The sequence below is a fragment of the Rosa chinensis genome, chromosome 1, assembly GCF_002994745.2.
Source record: "Rosa chinensis cultivar Old Blush chromosome 1, RchiOBHm-V2, whole genome shotgun sequence".
NCBI lineage: Eukaryota > Viridiplantae > Streptophyta > Magnoliopsida > Rosales > Rosaceae > Rosa > Rosa chinensis.
In genome coordinates, this window is record NC_037088.1 from 46652885 (window position 1) to 46680491 (window position 27607).

A 27607-nucleotide genomic window follows, 5' to 3' on the forward strand; every position below is an offset into this window, starting at 1 on the left:
TAATTGTAAGTTCCCGAGAAAAAGAAAGAGAGGAAAAATGAAGTAAAAACTCAAAAACGGGAACTTTTAGTAAATAATACCTTGGAATAATTGCCGGAAAAAGTTGTCGAACAGTGTCCGAAAAGTCGCCGGAAAAGTGTCCGAAAAGTCGCCGGAAAGTGTCTGGAAAGTCACCGGAAAAGTCGCCGGAAAATGTCCGGAAAGTCGCCGGAAAAGTGTCCGGAAAGTCGTTTCGACAGTTGCTCGGCAGCAGCTTGGCAGCTGCTAGGCAGGGGTAGGCAGGGCTGTAGGCAGCACTTCGGCAGGAGCTCGGCAGCAGCTCGGCAGATGCTAGGCAGGGGGTAGGCAGGGCTGTCGGCAGCACTTCGGCAGGAGCTCGGCAGCAGCTCGGCAGATGCTAGGCAGGGGGTAGGCAGGGCTGTCGGCAGCACTTCAGTAGGAGCTCGGCAGCACTTCGGCAGGAGCTAGGCAGCACTTCGGCAGGAGCTCGGCAGCGGTTCAGAACTTCCGGCAGCCGGTTCGGGCGGTTTCCGGCCGATTCTGGGGGTTCTGAAACCGGTTCTGGGCTTCTTGAATCAAGGGCTTTGATATGAGCTAGGGTTTGGAGGTTTTTTGTAAGTTTGAAAAAATGACTTCGATCGGATTATGAACTACCTCTTCTCTTCGCAATTTCGATTCTAATTCTAGAGCAATTTCGTGCTGATAACGTGTTTAAGGACAAGTATAAAATGAAACACAGAGAGAGAGAGAGTAATCCTAAGAGAGAATGGAGTTTTCAAGTGTGTTTATTCATCTCATTCAAGGAGGTATTTATAGGAATACAATTGAGATGTGAGATGCTTAAAGAATGATACAACTTGGATGACAGCTTCATTTCTAGCTTTATCATGTGGCATTGTGGCTGTGATGATAGAGATAACCATGCTTGTTCCCCTTTGGCATAAAGCTTATCATACAAGTCACTATACCTATCTTTACACTTAAGCATCCCTCTTTATACATGAGATAGACATATAAACATATATACTACAACATGCAAATATATGTCAGTTGTAACTGTTTAAATTTGGAACCACTGTTTCTTAATAAAATTCAGTGAATCAGTTATGTAGTATGTTTTATGATATATAGCCTCTTGGAGATTTCAGTCCTAATTCTGCACAAATTTCCTTCTTGAATACATAAATGATGCAAGTTTTGGGAGCAGAGTGGAATAGTTCATGCTTGCAAAAAGCTATTGGAATGCTGCGCTAATTTGAGAAACTTATCCAGAACATGAAGCATCCTCATCAATCCTCTGTATTCCACTGTCTGAAGAAGCAGGTGATAAAGTGGTCTGGCACTTTGACAATAATAGGAATGTCTCTGTTAAAAGCTCACTCTTGGGCATTTACGCAAGAACTAATGAGGTTGTTGAACAGTAAGAAAGAATCATGGAATCACTAATCAGTAGCAAGGGCAGCAAAGTGTATGGAATCAGCTATCAGAGCTGAAAACTTCTAACACGGTGAAATTCTTTATTTGGAGCCACACTTAATTTTCTTCCTTATATATGCATCAAACTTGTATCTTTATTTGCACATAGTATCCATTAGTTGAGTCATTAGTATCCGATATATAGGCTCTTGAAGTTACTTCTACTTCAGCTGTAAACTTACTACAAATCTAGTTGCACCCTTTTGAAAAGAGGTATGTTTAAAAAATCCATAGCTTACTAAAACCAAGTGATATGCCATCCACCAAAAATATCTGTGAATCCAATTGGAGACAAATCCATTCACATCTTAAATCCTTGAGATCAAACATTCATTCAATTCAAGCATTTCACACAGACTACATACAATTCAACTCAAACGCTTCCAATGGCCTATAAATCTGAAACCCCAAACTGTAATCTCAAATCTCAAAAGACACACGCTTCCAATGGTTACTCTACTGAAATCAAGGGAATGAGGGGATCATAGGGGGGGGGAGGGGAAGTTCAAGGGAGCTAGTTTAATTGTCGTCCTCTTTTATCAGAAAAAGATCTAGCTGCAGATTAGCAACCGATTCCTATACTCTTGAATTGTTTGGATTTATTTTACCTACTAAATTATTGTTATACCTTTCTTCATAGACGTACTAAATCTCTAAAAGGTAGTGAAAACAGGAAGTTTCTGTTGAAAGATGTCGACATAATGTGTGCCTCTACAAACTAGGGTTTAGAGTTGCAATAGGAATGTGTTCTAGGTATTCAATTGTAATCGGATTCTATTACCTTTTTGGGTACCTTGTAACTCCCTATTTAAAGGGCTCCTATTATCAATAATATACAATTCTATTCTCCTACAACACGTTATCAGCACGAGTTCTAATCCTAGCCGAAAAAGAGAAAAAAAACCCTAAGAACCCTAAACACCAAAATCTGCCGCAAGCCTGCAGCCTCCTGCCGGCCTCCCTGTAGCCTCCAGCCAACCTGTAGCCCGCGCACTACTACTGCCCCCGCAACCTCCACAGCTCCTGCACACCTTCTTGCGTCCTTACATAGCCCGCATTGCCCAGCCAGCCTGCTTGCTACCTGCAACCGCGCACGCCCCAGCCTCCTACCACAAACAGCCTCCCTGCCAGTCCATCTCACCGGCCTCAGTCCACAATCTCCATCTTTCGTGGCGGCTCCACTCGATCCCAGCCCACCTGCCAGCACATCTGCGCAGATCGTCCTCCACACCTAATTGATGTAGACAGCCAATCCCGCCGCCAGAGGACCAACGCTGTCAACCTCACCGTAAAGCCCGACGTCAGTGGTCGACTCTCAAGGCGAAACAGATTTGAGTTTGACTCGTATCTACTTGAAAATTGAAAAGCCCAATCACCGCCGATTCCGCACTGGACACCAGAGCCTCCGCCTACAAGCCTCACCGGCCAGCCGACCTCAAGCGTTGCTGCATTTGCAAGCACGGCCCCCACGCCTGCTCCGTCCAACTAGCGCCTGCGTAACCCACCCAACCTCACTGCAGCACTCACCCACTGACAAAGCCTGATCGATATCCAGCCACCCACCTGCAGATTAGGAGGAGGAAGAATAGAGGAAAGAAAGAAGAAGAAGTAGACGCAAAGGAAAATAAAGAAAGAAAAAAAAGAAAAAAGAGAAGGGACCCAGCCCACAAAAAAAAAAAAAAGGGAGAGCCCAAAGAAGAGACGGCCCAGAGAAAAAAAAAAACGAACCTGCTACAGAAACTGCTGCTTGCTACTGCCCCAACATGCCTGCTCCAACACGAGTGTGTTCTCAAGCCCAAAATCATCACGTAAGTTTTTGTAATTAAAGTTGCTGCTTTCTTGTATTTAAATTCCTTTTATTTTCTGCAAATATTGGAATATATGTTGCCAAACGGTTTTGAGTATTTAACAAAGCGGAATTATGGGGATTCACGCTTAACGAACTAAGAGTGTTCGTATGAACTAAGAGTATTCATAATTAAACGAACTAAGAGCGTTCGTGTGAACTAGGAAGTGTGGGATCGGACTCCACAAGGCAAAACGCCACCTTCCGTGCTCCTCCTCCCCTCCATCAAAATGACAATGATGTCTTGATGGGTTTTGCTGAAAAGGTCGCTCCTAAACGGGTTATGTCTTTACCGTGGGAAACACTGCGATATCTTGGAGGTCTACAAAGCAGACCCTTGTTGCTACTTCCTCAAATCATGCAGAGATTATTGCTCTACATGAAGCCGTGCGAGAATGCATATGGCTAAGGTATGTAGTTAGACATGTTCGAGGAACTTGTGGTTTGAAGTCTACCACAGATGAACCTACATGCATTTATGAAGATAATGCAGCTTGCATTGAGCAAATGAAGTTAGGTTTCATCAAGGGCGACAACACCAAGCATATATCGCCTAAGTTCTTTTACAATCAGCAACAACAAGCACTTCTAAATATTAAAGTGAACCAAATCCGATATGAGATTCTGAGGATAATTTAGTGGACTTATTTACTGAGTCGTTACCTAAATCCACCTTCGAGAAACATGTGAGAAGCATCAGATTAAGAAAGTTATCCGAACTCCCATGATTGTAGCAATCAGGGGGAGATAATGACATTAGGGGGAGGTATGATGTCTACATGTTCGATCTCGAAGAGTGAAGGACGTGTTGTGCTCTTTTTGTCCTTCGATCAGGGTTATTTTTGTCCCACAGGGTTTTTGTTACCTGGCAAGGTTTTTAACAAGGCAACGATCAAAGCGTCATCACCAAGTTTGAGCAGCACAAGGGGGTGTGTTGAAGGATGTCGACATAATGTGTGCCTCTACAAACTAGGGTTTAGAGTTGTAATAGGAATGTGTTCTAAGTATTCAATTGTAATCGGATTCTATTACCTTTTTGGGTACCTTGTAACTCCCTATTTAAAGGGTTCCTATTATCAATAATATACAATTCTATTCTCCTACAACAGTTTCGAATTAACGTAGGCAATTGCGTCACCACAATATTGAATTAAGTTTAGTCCAACAAAATGTCTTTAGGGGGGTGTATTGTATTTGGATTTGTGCAGACTTTTTTTAATTGATAGACTTTTTGAAAAGTCCACAGATTCTTTAAAAAGTTGATAGATTATTATGGATTTCTTAAAACCATTGATTTTAGCAACAAACTTTTATTGATTCATGAAAATCTATATACTTTATTATGAATGACTTCTACAGATTTCCTAGCATATACAAAATATAAAAAAAAAAAAACAAAACAAAACAAAACAAATACAGCCCTAACATAAAACAAGATAATAACTCGTTGTCTCTTCAATGTTCAAGTATTTTCTAATAGAAATTGACTTAAATGAATGATCGTTAGTCTGTCTAGCGAGTTTGCTCTTATTCCTAATCTCCCAACAACATAAATATGCAATATAGATCACTTGATGTTTATGGTTAATTATTCTCATCAATTTTGTTTTCGCCGATTAACATATATTGTAGCAATATTGGTCAATGTCTTGATCTATAATCAATCAATTGAAATTCAATTGTTCAACCTTTCTTTGAACCATAATATAAATTCAAATGAATGAGAATAATTAATTAATAAGATAAAATTTAGTATGCCATAGCAACACTACTCAAGGTCTTAGGGATAGACCACAATATTTGGGTTTTAGGGTTTCATAAATCATTTTTATTGCTATTAGGGTTCGAAGTATCACAATTGAAAACAAAAAAAAACAAAAAACAAAAATCACATTCAAGAACTACAATGAACATGTTGGGTATAAAAAAAAGTTGATATCATAAAAGATTAGAGAAAAAACAAAAAATTAAGAAAGAGAGATGGTGAAAGACCAACTTCTTCGTGCGTAGAGAGAAAAACTTTGATAGACCTTTTTTTTGTTTTTTAAGAGGAAACTTTGATAGACTTTTTCAAATATTTGGTCTGGAGGCTGGAAAATTATTGGAGTTTGGTATGTATAGTTAACACTACAAAGTCCATGATTATCCATGATTTTCTAATTCCATAAGTATGAATGATATTTTGAATACCTCTGTACTTTTATTCATTTTTAAAAGTCCTAATTGAATACCCCTAGATTTTGGTGGAATTCATGAAGTCTTTAAAAATCCTAATTGAATACCTCAAGACTTTCATGGACTGTTAAAAGTCGATATTGAATACACCCAGACTTTTAAATTCCATAGATTTCTTTAAAAGTTCCACTAATTCTATATGCAATACACCCCCCTTATTTATTTATTTAATTTTTTTTATGGTAAATAAGTCCAAGAAGATGATTCCTCGTTTCCATATCACGTACTACAAGAATAGTAGAATATGCCTATTACCGAAAAAAGAAAAAGAAAAGTATTATATAACTTGAAGAATATATCTGTTGGTATTATAAAGGGAGAGGAGGCTACTACTACACATCTGTAACGGTTTCTTCTTTTTCTTCTCTCTTTCTGAACTTGCTTCTTGTGTTTCCAGGTATGCAGTTGTGACAGGATCAAACAAAGGAATCGGATTTGAAACTGTAAGGCAGTTGGCCTCGAATGGAATCACTGTGGTGTTAACTGCTAGAGATGAGAAAAGAGGCCTTGAAGCTGTTGAGAAGCTGCATGAGTCTGGCCTCTCGGGCCAAGTAGTATTTCACCAACTTGATGTGGCTGACCCTGCTAGTATTGCTTCTCTGGCACAATTCATCAAAACTCAGTTTGGGAAGCTCGATATTTTGGTATGATCGAACCTCTTTTCTTGTAAAGTATCTGTCCTTTGGAGTTGAGCTCATCAATATCACCTTTCTCCAATAGTAGCACATATATAGATGTATTAGATTAAGTGGTTGACATGTAGCATGCTTTGTTTTCCTTTGTTGGTAAAATAGCATAAAAAGTTTTGATTGTTGAACATTGACAGGTGAACAATGCTGGGATTTTTGGAGCTATAGCTGATGCTGATGGTTTCAAAGCTGCAATTGCCTCTAGTGCTGTAAGGGTATTAAAATTATTTCTTTGTTGTTCCACTACTGGACACTGAAAGGAGAACCTTTGATGAAGCAATGCTTCGGGACCATGGTTAATTATGTTGCTCTTAGCTTCTCTTTGGGTTTCATCTGTTTCGTTTCCCAACATATTACAGTATATTATTGATAGCCATTGACAACTATATGCTTCATTAGTTCAATGTACTAATGTGAAAATTGTAGTTTGATCTTTGGTTTGGCCAAACGTCGTTCTATTTCTGTTGGCCCCATCCCTTTTCCCTTACATCTATGCAAAGTACGCATATATATGGGAGTTAAAGAGAGAAGAGACAGTAAAAAATTACGGTCTTTTTCTTAATGGTTCATGCAGGAAGCAGGACAGATTGATTTCAAAAAGTTGTTGACTGAAACTTATGAGTTAACAGAAGAATGCTTGCAAATCAATTATTATGGTGCTCAAAGAACATCTGAAGCCCTTATTCTACTCCTTCAGCTATCTGATTCACCAAGAATCGTTAATGTTTCATCCTCTATGGGAAAGTTAGAGAACATACTAGGTGATCGGGTGAAAGGACTTCTTAGTACTGATGTCGAGAACCTAAGCGAAGGGAGTGTAGATGAAGTATTGACAGAGTTTCTAAATGACCTCAAGGAGAGTTTACTTGAAAGCAAAGGTTGGCCTTCTGTGATGTCAGGCTATATACTCTCAAAGGCAGCAATGAATGCATATACGAGGATTCTAGCCAAGAAGTACCCCAGTTTTCGTGTCAACTCTGTCTGCCCTGGCTATGTCAAAACAGATATAAACTTCAATACTGGTGTCTTGCCTGTTGAAGAAGGTGCTGCAAGTGTCGTGAATTTAGCATAGCTGCCTAATGATGGCCCCACAGGCCATTTCTTTTTTCGGTCTGAAGTAAAAAGTCTTTAAACCAAGATTGATTTATGCAAACATATGTCGGTTGTAATTGTTTAAATTTGGAACCGCTGTTTCTTAACAAAATTCAGTGAATCAGTTATGTAGTATGTTTTATGATATATATAGCTCCTTGGATATTGCCGTCCTAATTCTGCACAAATTTCCTTCTTGAATACATAAATGATGCAACTTTTGGGAGTAGAATGGAATAGTTTATGCTTGCAAAAAGCTATTGGAATGCTGTGCTAATTTGAGAAACTTCTCCAGAACATGAAGCATCCTCATCAATCCTCTCTATTCCACTGTCTCAAGAAGGAGGTGATGAAGTGGTCTGGCACCTTAAGTCCTTAACAATAATAGGAATTTCTCTGTTAAAAGCACACTCTTGGGCTTTTACGCAAGAACTAGCAAGGTTGTTGAACAGTAATAAAGAATCATGGAATCACTAATAAGTAGCAAGGGCAGCAAAGTGTTTGGAATCAGCTATCAGATCTGGAAACTTCCAACACGGTGAAAATCTTATTTGGTGGGCCTGCCATATTTTTGTTATAAAAAATATCTGTGAATCGAATTGGAGACAAATCCATTCACATCTTAAATCCTTCAGATGAATCATTGATTTTTTTTTTTACCAACCCATTCCATTTTAAACCAATCATCACAAGCATAAAATGGTCAGAACTACTTAAAAAGCCTAGACAGAAGGTAACATCCAACCCACAGTTCATCCCAGGGGCAAGCCAGCACCAACGAGACCATACCCCAGTGCAAGAGCAACGGCGTACTTGGAAATGTCATATTCGGGGTTGACCCGCCTGCTTCGTTTACCTTTGGGAACCTTGCGCCAGCTCTTGTGCGATTTTCGACGTTTGCTTGACATTCAAGGAAGGACCACTAGGAGAACAGTGGACCCTGCCTGGTCCTTCTTCTTAATCTGGACATAAAGGGTTTCCAGCTGTAGCAATTGGAACCACTGCTTATAGGCAAAGAGCTGAGAACCTTGTTTGAAGAAGAGCATAAATATACGCTCCTTCTCAGCACAAGGTTGCTTTGCTAACCTTGTGCCTTCTCAGCTTCCCTTGCACGTGTTTGAGAATGGCACAGTGTTTCAATTATCTGAGGTTTGTAGGGTCCTTAGTTTTGAAGGAAATCGACTTTTGTGTGCCTTATCAAACTAGGATTAGTTCTATGAGTGTAATAGGAGAGAAGGTTCTAGAATTCCTAGTCCTATTCAGAATAGTTTTCCTTGTATCATTAGAACATGTATGTACGTACTTTGTAATCCCTATATATAGGGCTCCTATTATCAATAATGGAACACACAATTCTCTCATCAATCTCTCTCAATTTCTCTCATTCTTAAACACGTTATCAGCACGAGCCCTAACCACAAAAATCAAAACCCAAAAACCGAAATCTTTTTCACTGTTAGCTTCACCACTGCTGCACCTAGCCCGCGCTAGCACTTCCACTGCTGCCCCTGCAGCACCTGCTGCCCCCGTAGCCTTCTCTGCTCACCCTGCTCCTGCTACCCTTGCAGCCTCCTGCTCGCTCGTGCTCCTGCTGCCCTTGCAGCGTCTCCGCATAGCAGCTAGCTTCTTCAGCTCCACCTAGCTACTCTCGGCCCCCCATCTTCGGTAGCAACTACAAGCTGCAACCCGCACACATGCCGCACACCACCTATCCATCCAAGGCCTTCCCACAGAAGCTACATCAACTCCAAAGTCCAAGGTTTCAAGCTCTGATTCAAACAAGTAAGTTTTTAAGATTAAAGTTCCCGCTTTCCGTATTTACTTTCTTTTCTTTTTCTCAGCGAGTTGCAACCTCCCTTCTTCTACATCCCACCTTTCTTATAACGTGGGTTCGGTTTTTTGAAAAGCGAAATCGTGGGGATTCATGCTATATACGAACTAAGAGCATTCGTGATCTTTGGACTAAGAGCGTCCATAAGCATTGATTTATGACCATATAAACATCATTATTTATGTCTAATCCAAAAAATTTTGGAAATCGATTTCTTGGTAGCATAGCTCGGAAATCTTATTATTTATTAGTTTTAGTGGAAGCATTGACTCCAACACTAATTTATTTATCCTTCTTATTTTCAAGATGTCGAAACCGAAGCTCGACTTTCCCATACTTGACTCAACTGGCTTGGAATATCATAGTTGGGTCACGGATGTTGAGAACCACCTCACTTCAAAAGGGATCATACCCGTAATTCAGGCACCAAATCCTGCGCTCATATTCTAGCGTACGGCTACAAATAATGCCACCGCCCTGATCTTGATGACATGCCACATGGATAAATCACTCCGATTGGAATACATGGCGATCAAAAATGCTAGAGAATTATGGGTTGCGCTAGAAGAGGGTTTTGGCGGCAAAGCAGGGAGTCCTTCTTGAAAATCCCGGGAGATTCCGGTGGGGAATTCGGAGCGTTGATTTGGTGATTGGATATAGGGTTAAGGTTTTGGCGGATTTGATTAGTTTGATTTGTGTTTTGAGTTTCAGGTACTGATTCAAGTTTGGCCTTTGAGATCGATGACAGCTAAGCCATTCCCTTTTTTTTAGGCAGACCACATGCCACAAGTTGTCTAGTATGAGAAAATATGCAGAAAAAATGTTTTAATTCCAGTTATGTACTAGAATAGCATCTGTTTGGTAGATCTACAACTGCTTGTACTAATATTGAACTGTTGTAATTGTCTTGTTGCAAGTTTATTGGTGGGCAATAATAAGATTACTGGGGGCCAATAAAATGTTTATTGGGTAATAATAAGATTATTGGGGGGCAATAATATAATTATTTATTTGGATAAACCTCCTAAAACTATCAAAATTAAAAACATTTTCATTTTTCACTAATTAAACTTGTTATTGGAGGGTAATAATATGATTATTGGGGGACAATAATGTGATTACTGGGTATTATTGGGCGGGCAATAAAATCGGCCGCCAGAATCCGATAGCAGGATACGGGATTCCTGTCGCGGCTGGCCACTAGTCACCGGAGTCCGACAAGGTCTCCGATGACTTCTCTCACTAAGAGACAAAGAAGGAGAGGGAAAAATGGTCCCAAAAATAAATAAAAATGAATTAAAAAAAATACTTAATTGGGTATTAGGGAAATAATCTCTTAAGCTAAAATTGGGTAAATAATCATCAAGGAGCAAAGTGATTTTATTCCTAAAGTTCAAGGGACTAAACTGAATTTAGTCCAAAAAAAAAAAAACACAGTTTCTTCTTTTTCTCCTCTCTTTCTGAACTTGCTTCTTGTGGTTTCCAGGTATGCAGCTGTGACAGGATCGGACAAAGGAATCGGATTCGTAACTGTAAGGCAGTTGGCGTCAAAGGGAATCACAGTGGTGTTAACTGCTAGAGATGAGAAGAGGGGCCTTGAAGCTGTTGAGAAACTGAAAGAGTCTGGCCTCTCAGGCCAAGTAGTTTTTCGCCAACTTGATGTGGCTGACCCTGCTAGTATTGCTCCTCTGGCACAATTCATCGAAACCCAGTTCGGGAAACTCGATATTTTAGTATCATCAAAGCTCATTTCTTTAAAAGTTTCTGTCCTTTGGAATCAAGCTCATCAATACAACCTTTCTCAGTAGTAGCACATAGATGAAAATGTCATTAGACTGTTAGATTGAGTGTTGATATGTACCATGCTTTGTTTTTCATGGTTGGTAAAATAGCACCGATATTAAGATTGTTGAATTTTGACAGGTGAACAATGCAGGGATTGCTGGGGTTATAGTTGATGCTGATCGTTTGAAAGCTGCATCTGAATATGGTGCTGTGAGTCTTTAACTTATTTCTTTGTTATTCCACTACTGCGCACTAAAAGGCCACCTTTGAACAAGCGAAACCTTGGTTAATCATGTTGCTCTTAGCTCCTCTTTGGCATCAACTGTATTGTTTATCAGCATATTATGCAATTCTATTGAATAGCAAGCTATTTACAACTAAATCCTACATTAGTTCTATGTACTAATGTGACAATTGTAGTTTGATATTTGGTTTGGCCAAGGGTCTATTCGGGTTGATTCCATGCCTTCTTTCTAAAGGAAAAACTGTCTGTGCAAAGCATGTCATCTGAGAATTCGAGGGACCGTAAAAGAATAAAGTTTTTTTTTTTAATCCTTTTCTTACTGATCCATACAGGAAGGAGGACAGATTGATTGGGAAAAGTTGTTGACTGAAACTTATGAGTTAACAGAAGAATGCTTGCAAATCAATTATTATGGTGCTAAAAGAACAGCTAAAGCACTAACTCCACTCCTCCAGCTATCTAATTCACCAAGAATTGTTAATGTTTCATCCTCCGGGGGGGAGTTAAAGAACATACCAAGTGATCGAGTGAAAGGAGTTCTCAGTACTGATGTGGAGAACCTATGTGAAGAGAGTGTAGATGAAGTACTGACAGAGTTTCTAAACGACCTCAAGGAGAATTTACTTGAAAGCAAGGGTTGGCCTTCAACTAAGTCAGGGTATACTGTCTCAAAAGCAGCAATGAATACAAATACAAGGATTCTAGCCAAGAAGTACCCCGGTTTTCGCGTCAACACTGTCTGCCCTGGCTATGTCAAAACAGATATAACCTTCAATACCGGCATCCTGCCTGTTGAAGAAGGTGCTGCAAGTGTCGTGAATTTAGCATTGCTTCCTAATGATGGCCCCACCGGCCAATTCTTTCTTCAGTCTGAAGTACAAAGTCTTTAATCGAAGAGTGATTGATGCAAATATATGTCAGTTATAACTGATTAAATTTGGAACAGCCGTTTCTTAATAAAATTCAGTGAGTCAGTTATCTAGTGTGTTTGAAGATATATAGCCTTTTGGAGATCGCAGTCCTAATTCTGCAGCAATTTCCTTCTTGAAAGCATAAATGATGCAAGTATTAGGAGCAGGATAGAATACGTTGATGAACAAAAATGGTATCATATCTTGCAGTATTTCTCAAACAAGAGTGAGTGATCTTACGCTTGCAAAAAGCTATTGGAATCCTGCACTAATTTGAAATGTCCTCAATCCTCTCCATTCCACTGTCTCATGGAGAAGGAGATGAAAAAGTGACCTGGCACTTTGACAAGAATGGTAAATTCTCTGCTAGAGCAGTCTCTTTGGTTCCTACGCAAGAACAAACAACGTTGTTGAACAGTAATAAAGGTATTCACTAATCACTAGCAAGGACAGCTAAGTGTTTGGAATCAGCTAGCAGATCTGAAAACTCCTAACAAAATGAAAATCTTTATTTGGTAGGCCTTCCATTTTTTTTTTCTTCCTTGTGCATCAAACCTGTATCTTTATTTGCGCAGACTGCGGAACCAGTATTACTCAAGGGATGACATACTTATATTAACTATTAAGACACAGATATCATGATGTTATTAATATGACTCATATCAAGATTAATTACATCCGCAAATGAAACAATCAGAACTACAGTTTACCTCTACACTTTCGCTCAGCAAATTCCACAGTGGTATCAGCCCCGAGTTTTGATTATAGTTATTTTTTTTTTTATCCTCATGAGGAGCTGCCCTGTTCTTTAGGCCATCTTCTTTTTCCTACAATAAAAAATGTTGGTTCCTCTAGAAGATAAGCAGACGAGATTACTACAAGTTTAATTCTAGTCTTTTCATCAGAAAAAAGAACTCGCTGTAGACTTGGAAACGATTCTAATATTCTTGAATTTGTGTTGGACTATATATATTGATTGCAGGGGAGACGGTGGAATATGTGACCCGCCATATGTGGTTCCCTAAAATGAGGCAGTACATGACTTCTTGTCACTTTCTACCTGACTTGTAGAATTTTTTTTTTGGCAATCGGTCTATTGCCATTAGCTTCTCAGTTGTAACATTATCAGCTTGTATATTGATGTTTCTACTCATTGAGAACCTGTTGAAGCCTGTGTACGAGAGAGATAGTGTTCATGTTCATTGCTTCAAGGGTCATGCTACCCAAGTTTTGGAAAGGGGACAAGGATAACCATTTATATAGTTCATAACAGTTAACCATTTTACTCTTCAAATTTGAAGGTCGAGCTTTTCTCTAATTTGATGTATGTTGAAGGATGTCGACATAGTGTGCCTCTACAAACTAGGGTTTAGAGTTGTAATAGGAGAAGGTTCTAGGTATTCAATGTATTCGGATTCTATTACCTTTTGTGTACGTTGTAACTCCCTATATAAGGGCTCCTATTATCAATAATAAACACACAATTCTATTCTCCTACAACACGTTATCAGCACGACTCTATAACCCTAACCCAAAAGAAAAAGAAAAAAAAACCCTAAAACTATCTCTCACAAAATATGCTGCAGATCTCTCCTCCCTAAACCCTAGCTCGGCCAGCAGCCCACTGCAGCCCCTGCTGCCCCCTGCAGCAAGTCCGCCTCCTGCAGCACACCTCCTGCAGCCCCTGCTGCCTCAGCCCCCCGCAGCTCGCCCTGCACACCTACGCAGCCCATGCTGCTGCCTGCACACCAACCCAGCCTCCTCACTAGCCCGCTGCAACCTGCAGCCAGCCTTCGCGCCTTGCAGCACAGCCTCCAACCTTCGGCAACACAGCCCAGCACAGCCGGTGCTGCCCCCACGCCCACAAGCAAACCAGAAAACAAGAAGAAAGAAGACGCGAAAAGAAGAAAAAAAAAAAGGAAGGGAAAAGGGCTGGGCCCCGAAAAAAAAAGGAGGAAGAAAGAAAAAAAAAAAGGGGAAGGGAGAAGGGCAGCCCACCAACTGCCAATTTCCGACCAGATTCCGGCAATCCAAATTTAGCTACAAGGCATATAGGGACATGAGAGAGCAAGAAGTGTACCTTGCAGAAGAAGAAGAAGATGGTGGAGATGTCAATCTCACCATAGAGGACTTCAAAGCTGAAGATGAAGTGCACATGGATGCAACAGACTTTGATTAGATTAGTCCTTTTTATTTTTCCAAGAACTTTTGTAATGGTAATTTGCCTTAGTCAATAAATGACATTTGTATTAACTCTTTCTTATGTGGCAGACCCAATAAAATGTGATGTCTAGGAAAGTCATTGAGATTCTTGGTACTTAAGAGAGCCTCGCTCCACCAACATCTCTCTCTACTTTCCTGGTCATATTTGATTGGAGTTACCAAACGGATAGAGTGACTACAATGTGTCTTACTTTGATTTTATTTTGGATTAGACTTTCGAAACCTTGATGTAATCATTGGCTATTAATAAAGTGTCAATTCTTTTACTCAATGTCTTGGACATACCTTAATTCGAACTTTATAGAGCCAATGGTTTTCATGTGGAAACACATTATGAGAATGGACAGAGTTCCTTTGCATCACCTCTAATGACTACGGACATAAACGAGTATTAGAGAAACTTATGTGTCGCTCTAGTGGGTTGTATGCAACCACTATTTGAGTTATTGAATCCAACTATGTCATGAGAGACGACTTATGGGATTTTGACACATATAGGCTTTGACATGATGATCTGTGTATTAAAGACTTTACACGGACATCCATTTTCAGAACGAAGAAAAGTAAGAACCAAGAATTGGTTCGAGGAGCTGCACATGCGCCTCATGGCGCCATGATTGTGCAAAGACAGGCCATACATGGCCAGTGCCGCCTACCCCCTGCGGCAAATACATGGCATTGACGCCATAAACTTCTCTCTCTACTTCTCAAGTCTATTGTGACACTATGGCTTCACCAAAATCTTTATTTGTTGATTATAAAGCCCATGTTTCGTTCTGTAAAACCTGTTATTTAAGATTGAGACCATCCTATGCAAAGGAGATTGAGGAAATAATTCCATTCTCACAAAGAATCTAAGGGAATTCTATGGATTTGATCAATCAACTTGCGGACCATATAGATGTTTTATGGTGTTGGTTGATACGCAAACACGCTGGTCACGTGTTGTGCCATTATCCACTCGTAATGCTGCTTATACTACACTCCTAGCACATAACATATGGCTACGGGCTCAATACCCAGATCATCCCATTCAGTCAATTTGACTTGATAATGCTAGAGAGTTTACATCGACAGTTTTCGATGACTATTGCATATCACTGGGTATTGATATCAAGTATCATATTCCCATGTACACACCCAATTGGTCTCGCGGAAAAGCCACCATTAAACGACTACAATGGTAGCTCAGACATTGGTAATGCGCACCAATATTTCCGCTTGGGTTATGCAATATCGCATGCAGCTATGCTAATTCGTCTACGACTCATAGCAGCCACTCAACTTTTATTTGCGTTACAGCTAGTGACTGGGTTCGAGTTTAATATCTCGTATTTATGCATATTTGATTGTGCGGTTCATGTGCCAATTGCGTCGCCACAGCGCACCAACATGAGTCATTGCAACGAATGCATATATATATTTGTTGGACATGAGTCTCCAACTATAAGTCCGCTATGTAGAACCCTTGACAGGCGATCTCTATTTCGCTGGATGCAAATTGTCACTTTGATGAGACAGTCTTCCCGTCGTTAGGGGGAGATTAGAACGTCAATGTTCAACTGGAACGACAGGAATTGTCGTGGTCTGTCCCCACTATGTCTCATCTTGATCCCCTAAAAGTGACGAGATCACATATACCTGCTGCAAAAATGCCTGCAAGGATTGATGTCCCCACAAGAGGACATGGTGCCACCCAGAAGATGGGTACAGCAACACCACCATGGATGGTGGTATGGTGACGCCACAAAGGTGGCATAATGGCGTCATAGTCCATGGGTTCCGCTAGAGAGAGTAGGAGACCCATACGTTCGATGGATTCTCGCCCTAAGACTAGAGCGAGTTTGGCACAACTTGATCCATTGATCATTGATACTCAAAATCCGTCTCATGAGAATATTTTAGATTGTGGTTATGTCCAAGAGACATCGTTGGGGGACGCCTCAATGTTAGAACCAATTCCTGAGAATATAGAGATCTCTACGAACTACACTAGTGTACATGAGGACGTGGAATTATTGAGACCAATGACATCGAACCTTACTCCGTTGAAGAATGCCAACGTAGAGAAACTTGGCCTAAACGGAAAGATGCGATCCAGGTTGAATTGGATTCACTAACGAAGAGGAAGAATTTCGGGCCTGAGATGCCAACACCTCCTAACGTAAAACCTATTGACATTAACAGGTCTTCGTTAGATAGCATGATGAGAAAAAGAGATGGCAATCTCACCTTATGGCGCAAGGTTTCTCACAATGCCCTGGAATCGACTACGAGAAGACATATTCTCTCGTAATGGATGTCATTGCACTCCACTACCTTGTCAGTTTAGTAGTTTCCAAATAACTGAACATGCAGCTTACGAATGTGGTCACTACGTATCTCTATGGGGATCTATATACAGAATATAATGAAGGTTCTTGTGGACTCTATTTACCCAAGTCAAGTGGCTCTAGACCACGGAGCGCATTTGCAACGAGGTTGAAATGCTCACTTAAATGACTACTTGATTGGGAAGGGATATGAACTATGCCCACGCGTTTCCATGACAAGTTCCGGATTTGCAATTGTCGCGGTTTATGTTGATAAACATAATTGGAACCCTTGAGAATTAAGGGAAACCGCTGAACACCTGAAATCCGAGTTTGAGAGGAATGACCTTGGGAGAACACGGTTTTGTCTAAATTCAGAACTTGTATACCGTGTCAAGAGACATTTTTGATAAAGCCAAAGATGCACCATGGTCGTCCGTAGTCTTGGCCCTAAAAGGGATCCGTTTCGTCCCAGGGATGATGACGAAGACGTGTTAATAGCAGAAGTGCTTACTTATGTACAATAGGCGCATTATTGTACTTAGCACAATACAAGACCGGACACCTCAATTATTATGAACTTGTTGGCTAGATATAGCCCCGCGCCAACGCAACTCCATTAGAATGGTATAAAGACAATCTTTCGATATTTGAGAGGTACGATTGATATGGGCTTGTTCTATCCCTACAGAGAAAAGAGATGACGGAAGTGTGGGATCAGACCCCACAAGGCAAAATGCCACCTTCCGTGCTCCTCCTCCCCTCCATCTAAATGACAACAAGCATTTCTAAATATTGAAATGAACCAAATCCGATCAGAGGATAATGTAGCGGACTTATTTACTAAGTCATTACCAAAATCCACTTTCGAGAAACATGTGAAGAGCATCGGATTGAGAAAATTATCCGAACTCTCATGATTGTAGCAATCAGGGGGAGATATTGACATCAGGGGGAGGCATGATGTCTACATGTTCGATCTCGAAGAGTGAAGGACGTGTTGTGCTCTTTTTGTCCTTCGACCAGGGTTATTTTTGTCCCACAGGGTTTTTGTTACCTGGCAAGGTTTTTAACGAGGCAACAATCAAAGCGTCATCACCAAGTTTGAGCGGCACAAGGGGGAGTGTTGAAGGATGTCGACATAGTGTGCCTCTACAAACTAGGGTTTAGAGTTGTAATAGGAGAAGGTTCTAGGTATTCAATGTATTCGGATTCTATTACCTTTTGTGTACGTTGTAACTCTCTATATAAGGGCTCCTATTATCAATAATAAACACACAATTCTATTCTCCTACAACAATGTATAATTTTTAAAGTTTGGACTCAAAAGCAATTCGATTTGTTATACGTCTCTTCATAGATTAAACGTGACCACAGAAAGTTTCAGATTAACGTCGACAATTGCATCACTAGTCCAACAAAATTTTTTCTTTTCTTTTGTTGTAGAGAATTGAAAAAATTGTATTGTATTGTATTCATCTCACCATGAGGTTTATATGGGATTACACCATGTATACAAAAGGCAATACATAATAGCTATACTAATCAATCGCACATTACAAGTATGTCAATCGCATACATTATGAGTCTGTCAATCGCACATTACAAGTATGTCAATCGCATACATTACGAGTCTGTCAATCGCATACATTAGGCAATACCTATTGCATGAATATTCATTATCATTTGCAACACTCCCCCTTGGATATTCCATGTCAATAGTGTTGCCTCTACTATGCGCTTCTAAGTTGCCTCGTCAAAAACCTTGCCAAGTAATAAAAACCTTGTGGGGAAAAAAAGCAACCTTGGTCGAAGGAGAAAAAGAGCACAATGAGCGTGAATGTGGAGTAGTTGACATCCTTCAACACTCCCCCTTGTGCCGCTCAAACTTGGTGATGACGCTTTGATAGTTGCCCTACTAAAAACCTTGCCAGGTAACAAAAATCTTGTGGGACAAAAATAACCGAAGGACAAAAAGAGCACAACACGTCCCTCACTCTTCGAGATCGAACATGAAGACATCATACCTCCCCCTGATGTCAAGGTCTCCCCCTAATTTCAACAATTATCGGAGTTCGGATAACTTTCTTAATATGATGCTCTTCACATGTTTCTCGAAGGTGGATTTAGGTAACGACTTGGTAAACAAGTCTGCTACATTATCCTCTAAATGGATTTGATTTACTTCAATATTTAGAAGTGTTTGTTGTTGCTGATTGTAAAAGAACTTAGGCGATATATGCTTGGTGTTATCGCCCTTGATGAAACCTAACTTCATTTGCTCAATACAAGCTGCATTATCTTCATAAATGCATGTAGGTTTATCTGTGGTAGACTTCAAACCACAAGTTCCTTGAATGTGTCTAACTACAGACCTTAGCCATATGCATTCTCGTACAACTTCATGTAAAGCTATAATCTCTGCATAATTTGAGGAAGTAGCAACAAGGGTTTGCTTTGCAGACCTCCAAGATATTGCAATGCTTCCCATGGTAAAGACATAACCCGTTTGGGAGCGACCTTTGTGAGGGTCAGAGAGATACCCTGCATCAGCAAAACTCATCAAGACATCGTTGTCATTTTGATGGAGGGGAGGAGGAGCACGAAAGGTGGCGTTTTGCCTTGTGGAGTCCGATCCCACACTTTCGTTATTTCTTTTCTCTCTGTAGGGATAAAACAAGCCCATTTCAATCGTACCTCTCAAGTATTGAAAGATTGTCTTTATGCCAATCTAATGGTGGCGTGTTGGCGCAGAACTGTGTTGAGTTAACAAGTTTACTGGGAAGGAGATGTCTGGCCTTGTGCATTGAACCAAGTACAATAATGTGCCAACTGCACTTAGATAGGACACTTCAGCCTCTAATAAGTCTTCGTCCTCATCCCTTGGATGAAACCGATCTTTTTCAGGCTCAAGACTACGACCGATCATGGGAGTACTCACAGACTTTGCTTTATCTTCATTAAAGCACCTTAGTAATTTTTGAGTATATGCTGACTGATGGATCACAATCTCATCGCTACAGTGCTTGAGTTCTAGTCCGAGACAAAACCGTGTTTTCCTAAGATCTTTCATCTCAAATTCGGATTTCAAGTATTTAGCAGTTTCCTTTAACTCATCTATAGTTCCAATTAGGTTCTTGTCATCGACATAAACTGCTACAATTGCAAATCCAGAACTTGTCCTTTTTATAAACAAGCATGGGCATATTTCATTGTTCTCATATCCCTTCCCAATCAAGTAGTCACTTAGACGATTATACTACATCCGTCCGGATTGTTTCAATCCATATAGTGAGCGTCTCAATCTTATTGAAAACGCACTCCGTGGTTTAGAGCCACTTGCCTTGGGTAATTGAAGTCCATCTGGAACCTTCATATATATCTTTGAATCTTGATCCCCGTAGAGATATGCTGTAACCACATCCATAAGCTGCATGTCAAGTTTTTCGGAAACTACCAAACTGACAAGGTAGCGGAACGTTATAACGTTCATTACGGGAGAATATGTCTCCTCGTAGTCGATTCCAGGGCGTTGTGAGAAACCTTGCGCCACAAGGCATGCTTTGTATCTAACAACCTCATTTTTCTCATTACGCTTTCTAATAAAGACCCATTTAGGGCCAACAGGCTTTATACTTGGGGCTGTCAGCGTTATAGGCCCAAATACCTGTCTCTTTGTTAGTGAATCCAATTCAACCTGGATGGCATCTTTCCATTTAGGCCAGTCTCCTCTTCGTTGACATTCTTCAACGGAGTCGAGGTTCGATATCATCGTGTTCTATAATTCCTTGAGCAATAGAATGTGCCAACACATCATCAAGGATAATAGAATCTCGATTTAACGTCTCATGTACACTAGTGTAATTCATGGAAATCTCCCTATTCCCTGAAATTGGTTCTAACATTGGAGCGTCCCCCAATGATGTCTCTTGGACATAACCATACTCCAGAATATCTTTGTGAGACAGGCTATTTATGTCAATGATTAATGGATCTTTCTGTGCCAAACTCGCTTTCTTTCTCGAGCCCTTTTGGCCTCCCACGTTTCCTTGCTGGGAGCCAGGCCTGAGCCACATTACCATCACTATTAGTGGTGGCGGCGCCATGCCCAATACCCCTAGGGGTGGCGCCATGTCCATGATTTTTAGGGACATCAATCCTTACAGGCACGTTTGCAGTAGGTATATGTGATCTTGTCACTTTAGCGATATCAAAAAATGCATTAGGCATAGAGTCTGCTACGTTATGAAGATCGAGAATTCTCCGCACTTCAATTTAGGGACTGTGCTGTTCGGGGATCAAGATGAGACAAAGTGGGGACAGACCACGACAATTCCTATCGTTCCTGTTGAACATTATTGTTCCTATCTCCCCCTAACGACGGGAAGACTATCTCATCAAAGTGACAATCTGCAAATCTAGCGGTAAATAGATCGCCTGTCAAGGGTTCTAAGTAGCGGATAATGGTTGGAGAGTCATATCCAACATAAATGCCTAATCGTCTTTGAGGACCCATTTTGGTGCGCTGTGGCGGCGTAATTGGCACATAAACTGCACACCCAAATATGCGTAAATGTGATACATCAAGCCATATCCAGTAACCATCTGGGACGCAGAAAAGGGTTGAGTAGCAGTAGGCCTCAGACGAATGAGCACAGCTGCATGCAATATTGCATAGCACCAAGCAGAAACAGGGAGATTGGTGCGCATAACCAATGCTCTAGTGACCATTTGAAGTCGTTTAATGGCAGCTTTTGTGAGACCATTTTGGGTGTGAAGATGAGGAACAAGGTGTTCAACCTCAATCCCAATGGACATGTAATTGTCATCAAATGTTTTTGATGTAAACTCTCCAGCATTGTCAAGATAAATTGACTTAATGGGATGATCAGGGTGGTGAGCCCTTAATTTAATGATTTGTGCTAGGAGTTTAGCAAATGCAGCATTTCTTATGGACGATAGCATGACATGTGACCATCGTGTCGATGCATCAACCAACACCATAAAATATCTAAATGGTCCGCAAGTTGGTTGAATAGGCCCACAAATATCACCTTGGATTCTTTGTAAGAATGGAATATTTTCCTTAGTGTCCTTCGCATAGGATGGTCTCGATCCTAATTTTGCTAAAGAGCAGGCTTTCCAAAACGAAAGAGGGGCTTTAGAAGCAACTAGGGAAGTATCTGGTTGATTGAGCAAAGAAGTCACAATTGACTTTAAAAGTAGAAAAAAGGAACTAAGGAGGTATTGGTTGCGTCAACTTTTGGGCCGCAGGGGGTAGGCGACGCTAGCCCTTCCTTGGACCGAATTTCAGTTCTGACTTCTTTTCGTTTTGAAAAATGGATGTCTGTGTGAAATTTTTAATATACGGATCATCATATCACGACCTGGGTGTCCCAAAAGGTCATGCCAAAGCCTATATGTGTAAGAATCCCATAAGTCATCTCTCATGATATGGTTGGATTCAATAATTCGAATAGTGGTTGCATACAACCCACTAGAGCAACACATAAGTTTCTCTAATACTCGTTTATGTCCGTAGTCATTAGAGGTGATGCAAAGGAACTCTTGTCCTTTCTCACAATGTGTTTCCACATGAAAACCATTGGCTCTTATATCTTTAAAACTCAATAGGGTCCTTCTAGCCCTAGGAGCATACAGAGCTTCGGTGACATTAATACTTGTGCCATTTGGAAACATAAATTGAGCTGGTCCTCAGTCTTGAATCAATTGTGATGGTCCAGCCATCGTAGTCACAGAAGATCGACTAGGCATCATCTATAGAAATAGTTGCCTATGTCGCAATATAGTATGTGTGGTGCCACTATCAACAAGGTATTCCAACTCTCTAGGAAACATACTGAAAATTAATAAAGTTCAGAATTAAAACATGTCCATGACATCAAATAATAATCCGATACTTTATTAATAACGATAGCCAATGATTTCATCAAAGGTCCCAAAAAGTCTAATCCAAAATAAAATCAAACTAAGACACATTGTTGTCACTCTATCCGTTTGGTAACTCTAATCAAATATGACCAGGAAAGTAGAGAGAGATGTTGGTGGAGCGAGGCTCTCTTAAGTACCATTAATATCAATGACTTTCCTAGACATCATATTTCATTGGGTGCACCACATAAGAAAGAGTTTAATACAATTGTAATTTATTGAATAATGCATATTGCCATTACAAAAATTCTTGGAAAATAAGAGGACTAATCTAATCAAAGTCTGCGGCATCCTTGTGCACTTCATCGTCTGCTTTGAAGTCCTCTATGGCGAGATGGACGTCTCCACCATTTTCTTCTGCTTCTGCAAGGTACACTTCTTGCTCCCTCAGGTCCCTGTATGCCCTGTATCTTGCAGCTAGTTGCTCGCTTTCCTTGCATTGCTTTAACCAATGCTCACTTGATCCACATCGATGACACACATCATTGTGGTTGCCTCCCTTTAATTGAGGTGCACTTTGTGCACGTTGTGGGCGTTCCCTAGGAGGGTTGGTGCTTGGATGATGGATAATATTCCCTTTGAAGTGAGGTGGTACTCAACATCGGTTACCCAACTGTGGGAATCCGAGCCTGTTGAGTCAAGCATGGGAAAGTCGAGTCTAGGTTCATTCGACATCCTGAAAATAAGAAGAGAAGATATATTAGTTTCGGAGCTAAACTTCCACGAAAACTAAAATAATAAGATTTCCAAGCTATGCTACCAAGAAAACAACTTCCAAGAATCTCTTTTGGATTAGACCAAACAATAATGTTTTAATATGGTCACAATTTGATGCTTACGGACGCTCTTAGTCCGAGCATTATGAACACTCTTAGTTCGTTAGTGTTCGTTAAACGTGAATCCCCATAATTCCGCTTTATTAAATACTCAAAATCCTGTTCATATATTCCAAAATTGTGCAAAAAATAAAAGGAATTTAAAATACAAGAAAGCAGCAACCTTAATTACAAAACTTACGTGTTGAAATTCGGAGCAGATTCTCTTCTGAACAGCTTTCACTTTGATTGTTGTACCAGTCTCAAAAAAACTCTGATAAGGCTGAAATTTTGAGGTTAGATGGAAAAGACAGAGACGAACAACTCTGATGAAGAAAAGATTTTGATCTGAAGTTCCAAACTAGATGTTTCGGAGCCTGTAAGAAGACGAACGTGCACAGGAAAGGAGACGGATGCAGTCGGCTTGCGTTGGTGCTGCAGGGGCAGCAGGGATGCATGCGCAGGGGAGCGTAGGTGCTGCAGGTGAGGCTAGCATGGGCTAAGAGCTGCAGCAGTGAGGCTTGAAGGTGGCAGTGGCAGGTTTTGAAGAATTTTCTGGTTTGGTTTTTTTTCTTGTGGTTAGGGCTCGTGCTGATAACGTGTTGTAGAGAATTGGAAAAATTGTATTGTATTGTATTCATCTCACCATGAGGTTTATATTGGGTTACATCATGTATACAAAAGGCAATACATAATAGCTATACTAATCAATCGCACATTACGAGTCAATCACAAACATTACGAGTCTGTCAATCGCATACATTAAGCAATACTTATTGCATGAATATTCATTATCATTTACAACACCTTTGTGGTAAATTATTGCAAGAACGTAATTAATTCCTTGTTTCCATATCCACGTACTACAAGAATAGTATAACATAACTAGAAGAATCTCTCCCCGTGTACAGGAATAGTATAATATACCTAGCAAATCGTCATTTTCTTCATAGTCTAGCCTTCACTGGTATTACAAAGGAAGAGTGGCCTTCAGTTCTCCCAAATCTCAAAGTCAACAGAAGTCCCTCCCAAGCTAATCATCAATGGCGGAATCAACTAAGAGGTACTACTACTACTACACATCTGTAACACAGTTTCTTCTTTTTCTCCTCTCTTTCTGAACTTGCTTCTTGTGTTTTCCAGGTATGCAGTTGTGACAGGATCAAACAAAGGAATCGGATTCGAAACTGTAAGGCAGTTGGCCTCAAAGGGAATCACAGTGGTGTTAACTGCTAGAGATGAGAAGAGGGGCCTTGAAGCTGTTGAGAAACTGAAAGAATCTGGCCTCTCAGGCCAAGTAGTTTTTCACCAACTTGATGTGGCTGACCCTGCTAGTATTGCTTCTCTGGCACAATTCATCAAAACCCATATCGGGAAACTCGATATTTTGGTATGATAAAAGCTCATTTCTTGAAAAGTTTCTGTCCTTTGAATCAAGCTCATCAATACTGCCTATCGCAGTGGCACATTGATGAAAACGTTATTAGATACTGTTAGATTGGGTGGTTGACATGTACCTTGCTTTGTTTTTCTTTTTTGGTAAAATAGCACAGATATTAAGATTGTTGAACTTTGACAGGTGAACAATGCAGGAATTGGTGGGGTTACAGTTGATGCTGATGGTTTTAAAGCTGCATCTGAATCTCGTGCTGTGAGTCTTTAACTTATTTCTTTGTTATTCCATTACTGCACGCTAAAAGGTGCACCATTGATAAAGGAAAACCTTGGTTAGTCATGTTGCTTTAAGCTCCTCTTTGGCTTCATCTGTTTCGTTTATCAGCATATTACACAATTCCATTGAATAGCTAGCTATTTACAACTAAATGCTTCCTTAGTTCAATGTACTATTGTGACAATTGTGGTTTGATCTTTGGTTTGGCCTAGGGTCTATTCTGGTTGATTCCATGCCTTTTTCTAAAGGAAAAACTATGTGTGCAAAGTACATCATCTGAGAATTCAAGGGACTGTAAAAGATAATGTTTTTTCTTACTGATCCATGCAGGAAGGAGGACAGATTGATTGGAAAAAGTTGATAACGGAAAGTTACGAGTTAACAGAAGAATGCTTGCAAATAAATTATTATGGTGCTAAAAGAACAGCTGAAGCACTAATTCCACTCCTCCAGCTATCTGATTCACCAAGAATTGTTAGTGTTTCATCCTCTATGGGGAAGTTAAAGAACATACCAAGTGATCGAGTGAAAGGAGTTCTTAGTACTGATGTGGAGAACCTAAGCGAAGAGACTGTAGACGAAGTACTGACAGAGTTTCTAAACGATTTCAAGGAAAATTTACTTGAAAGCAAGGGTTGGCCTTCTATGAAGCCAGGCTATACAGTCTCAAAAGCAGCAATGAATGCATATACAAGGATTCTAGCCAAGAAGTACCCCCGTTTTCGCGTCAACTCTGTCTGCCCTGGCTATGTCAAAACAGATATAAACTTCAATACCGGCGTCTTGCCTGTTGAAGAAGGTGCTGCAAGTGTTGTGAATTTAGCATTGCTGCCTAGTGATGGCCCCACAGGCCAATTCTTTGTTCGGTCTGAAGTACAAAGTATTTAAACGAAGACAGATTGATGCAAATATATGTCAGTTGTAACTGATTAAATTTGGAACTTCTTAATAAAATTCAGTGAGTCATTTATCTGAAGATATATAGCCCCTTGGAGATTGCTGTCCTAATTCTGCAAATATGTCCATCTTGAATACATAAATGATGCAAGTATTGGGAGCAGAATGGAATAAGTTGATGAACAAAACTGGTATCATATATTGCTGGATTTCTCAAACAAGAGTGAGTGATTTTATGCTTGCAAAAAGCTATTGGAATACTGAGCTAATTTGAGACACTTATCCATAGCATGAAATGTCCTCAATCCTCTCTATTCCACTGGCTCATGGAGAAGAAGATGATAGTGGTCTGGCATTTTGACAAGAATGGTAAATTCTCTGTTAAAGCAGTCTCTTGGGTTCCCTGTTGAACAGTAATAAAGAATCATGTATTCACTAATTACAAGCAAGGACAGCCAAGTGTTTGGAATCAGCTATCTGATCTGAAAACACCTAACAAGATGAAAATCTTTATTTGGTAAACCTTCCTTTTTTTTTTCTTCCTTGTGCATCAAACCTGTATCTTTAGTTGCACATAGTATCCATTAGTTGACTCATTAGCATACGATAAGCTCTTGAACTTACTTAACAGGAAGTAAACTTTTACTACAAATCTAGTTGCTTTACTATGTAAAGTGGTATGTTTAAGAATCCATAGATTACTAAAACCAAGTGGAGACAAATCCATTCACATCTTAAATCCTTGAGATTAAATATTGATTCAGTTTAATCATCTCAGATAATCAGATTGACAGCAGAGACTATGGAACCATTCTCACTCGAGGGAAGACATACTTATATTAAAACACAGATATCATAATGTTTTTATTTATTTATTTTTTTTATTTTAGAAGAAACGTGAACACTTTTCATTACTCTGGCCAACAAATTAGTTACAAAGGAACTCGTCACGCGTGTGGCACCGATAAAATGAGTACCTAAACGTATCCATGTACTGATAAACACAGCACGCTCAAACAGTAGGGAAAGAGAGTAGCAAAATACTCAAAACCTGCCTCAATTGGACCCTAAATCCTCCCTACGGAGCTCCGTTTCGTTATTAAAACACAATGAAAAGAAAAATAAAAGAAAATAATACTAAAATAAAAGCAAGAGTGGGCTACGAAGGCCATATTCAAGCCCAAAGATAATCCTAGGGCATGAATCAAACTGGCTAGAAGTAAACGACTTTAGCGCTGCCACCGTTAGCAATAGTGCCGACACCACCGGCTTGACCAACACCGTCTGCTTTGCCAATGCCACAGCCTGCAGTGCCGCCATGGCTAACATCACCATCACTAGGGCTGAAGACAACCCGGGGCCTCAAAACAATTCTAACCATGCACCATTGGAACAAAATGGCTAGGAGCACCTCCATCAGCATCGCCGCCGCCGACAGCACCACCTCCATCAGCATCAACGTCTCCTCCTGGATCAAGAAACCAAGAGCAAGGGCAGAGTTGCACAATCTGACCCAGAGCAGCCACCATCTTCTCCTCGGAAGCAAAACGCCCACCCAGCCAAGGGAAGGCTGGCATCAATTCCACCACCCGCTGCGAATGAAACAATCAGAAATACATTTATATAG

The 27607-nt window shown here is 40.3% G+C and overlaps 3 protein-coding genes across 3 annotated transcripts; all 3 read left to right on the forward strand.

The window, feature by feature from the left end:
- The first annotated feature begins 1275 nt into the window (after window positions 1-1275).
- LOC112167964 ((+)-neomenthol dehydrogenase) lies at window positions 1276-7318 on the forward strand. Its single transcript, XM_024305076.1, has 4 exons — window positions 1276-1409; window positions 5955-6201; window positions 6384-6461; window positions 6821-7318. The coding sequence occupies exons 1-4, from the start codon at window positions 1276-1278 to the stop codon at window positions 7316-7318; spliced, it is 957 nt and encodes a 318-aa protein (XP_024160844.1).
- A 1714-nt stretch (window positions 7319-9032) lies between these two features.
- Window positions 9033-12188, forward strand: LOC112167972 ((+)-neomenthol dehydrogenase). Its single transcript, XM_040507021.1, has 4 exons — window positions 9033-9120; window positions 10607-10902; window positions 11093-11164; window positions 11531-12188. The coding sequence occupies exons 1-4, from the start codon at window positions 9033-9035 to the stop codon at window positions 12086-12088; spliced, it is 1014 nt and encodes a 337-aa protein (XP_040362955.1). The 3' UTR covers window positions 12089-12188.
- Window positions 12189-24380: 12192 nt separating this feature from the next.
- Window positions 24381-26003, forward strand: LOC112181229 ((+)-neomenthol dehydrogenase). The gene is made up of 4 exons (XM_024319669.2): window positions 24381-24474; window positions 24555-24801; window positions 24991-25062; window positions 25414-26003. The coding sequence occupies exons 1-4, from the start codon at window positions 24455-24457 to the stop codon at window positions 25969-25971; spliced, it is 897 nt and encodes a 298-aa protein (XP_024175437.1). The 5' UTR covers window positions 24381-24454; the 3' UTR covers window positions 25972-26003.
- The last annotated feature ends 1604 nt before the right edge of the window (window positions 26004-27607 follow it).

What these genes read in the sequence shown, in the direction of transcription:
- LOC112181229 (XM_024319669.2), top strand. Translation starts at nt 24,455, where the DNA reads ATGGCGGAATCAACTAAGAG. An exon ending in TCGGGAAACTCGATATTTTG is followed by an intron (nt 24,802 to 24,990) that starts GTATGATAAAAG and finishes GAACTTTGACAG; the next exon opens with GTGAACAATGCAGGAATTGG. An exon ending in CTGCATCTGAATCTCGTGCT is followed by an intron (nt 25,063 to 25,413) that starts GTGAGTCTTTAA and finishes TGATCCATGCAG; the next exon opens with GAAGGAGGACAGATTGATTG.
- LOC112167964 (XM_024305076.1), top strand. Translation starts at nt 1,276, where the DNA reads ATGAAGCATCCTCATCAATCCTCTGTATTCCACTGTCTGAAGAAGCAG. An exon ending in TTGGGAAGCTCGATATTTTG is followed by an intron (nt 6,202 to 6,383) that starts GTATGATCGAAC and finishes GAACATTGACAG; the next exon opens with GTGAACAATGCTGGGATTTT. An exon ending in TTGCCTCTAGTGCTGTAAGG is followed by an intron (nt 6,462 to 6,820) that starts GTATTAAAATTA and finishes TGGTTCATGCAG; the next exon opens with GAAGCAGGACAGATTGATTT.
- LOC112167972 (XM_040507021.1), top strand. Translation starts at nt 9,033, where the DNA reads ATGCCGCACACCACCTATCCATCCAAGGCCTTCCCACAGAAGCTACAT. An exon ending in TCAAGCTCTGATTCAAACAA is followed by an intron (nt 9,121 to 10,606) that starts GTAAGTTTTTAA and finishes AAAAAAACACAG; the next exon opens with TTTCTTCTTTTTCTCCTCTC. An exon ending in TCGGGAAACTCGATATTTTA is followed by an intron (nt 10,903 to 11,092) that starts GTATCATCAAAG and finishes GAATTTTGACAG; the next exon opens with GTGAACAATGCAGGGATTGC.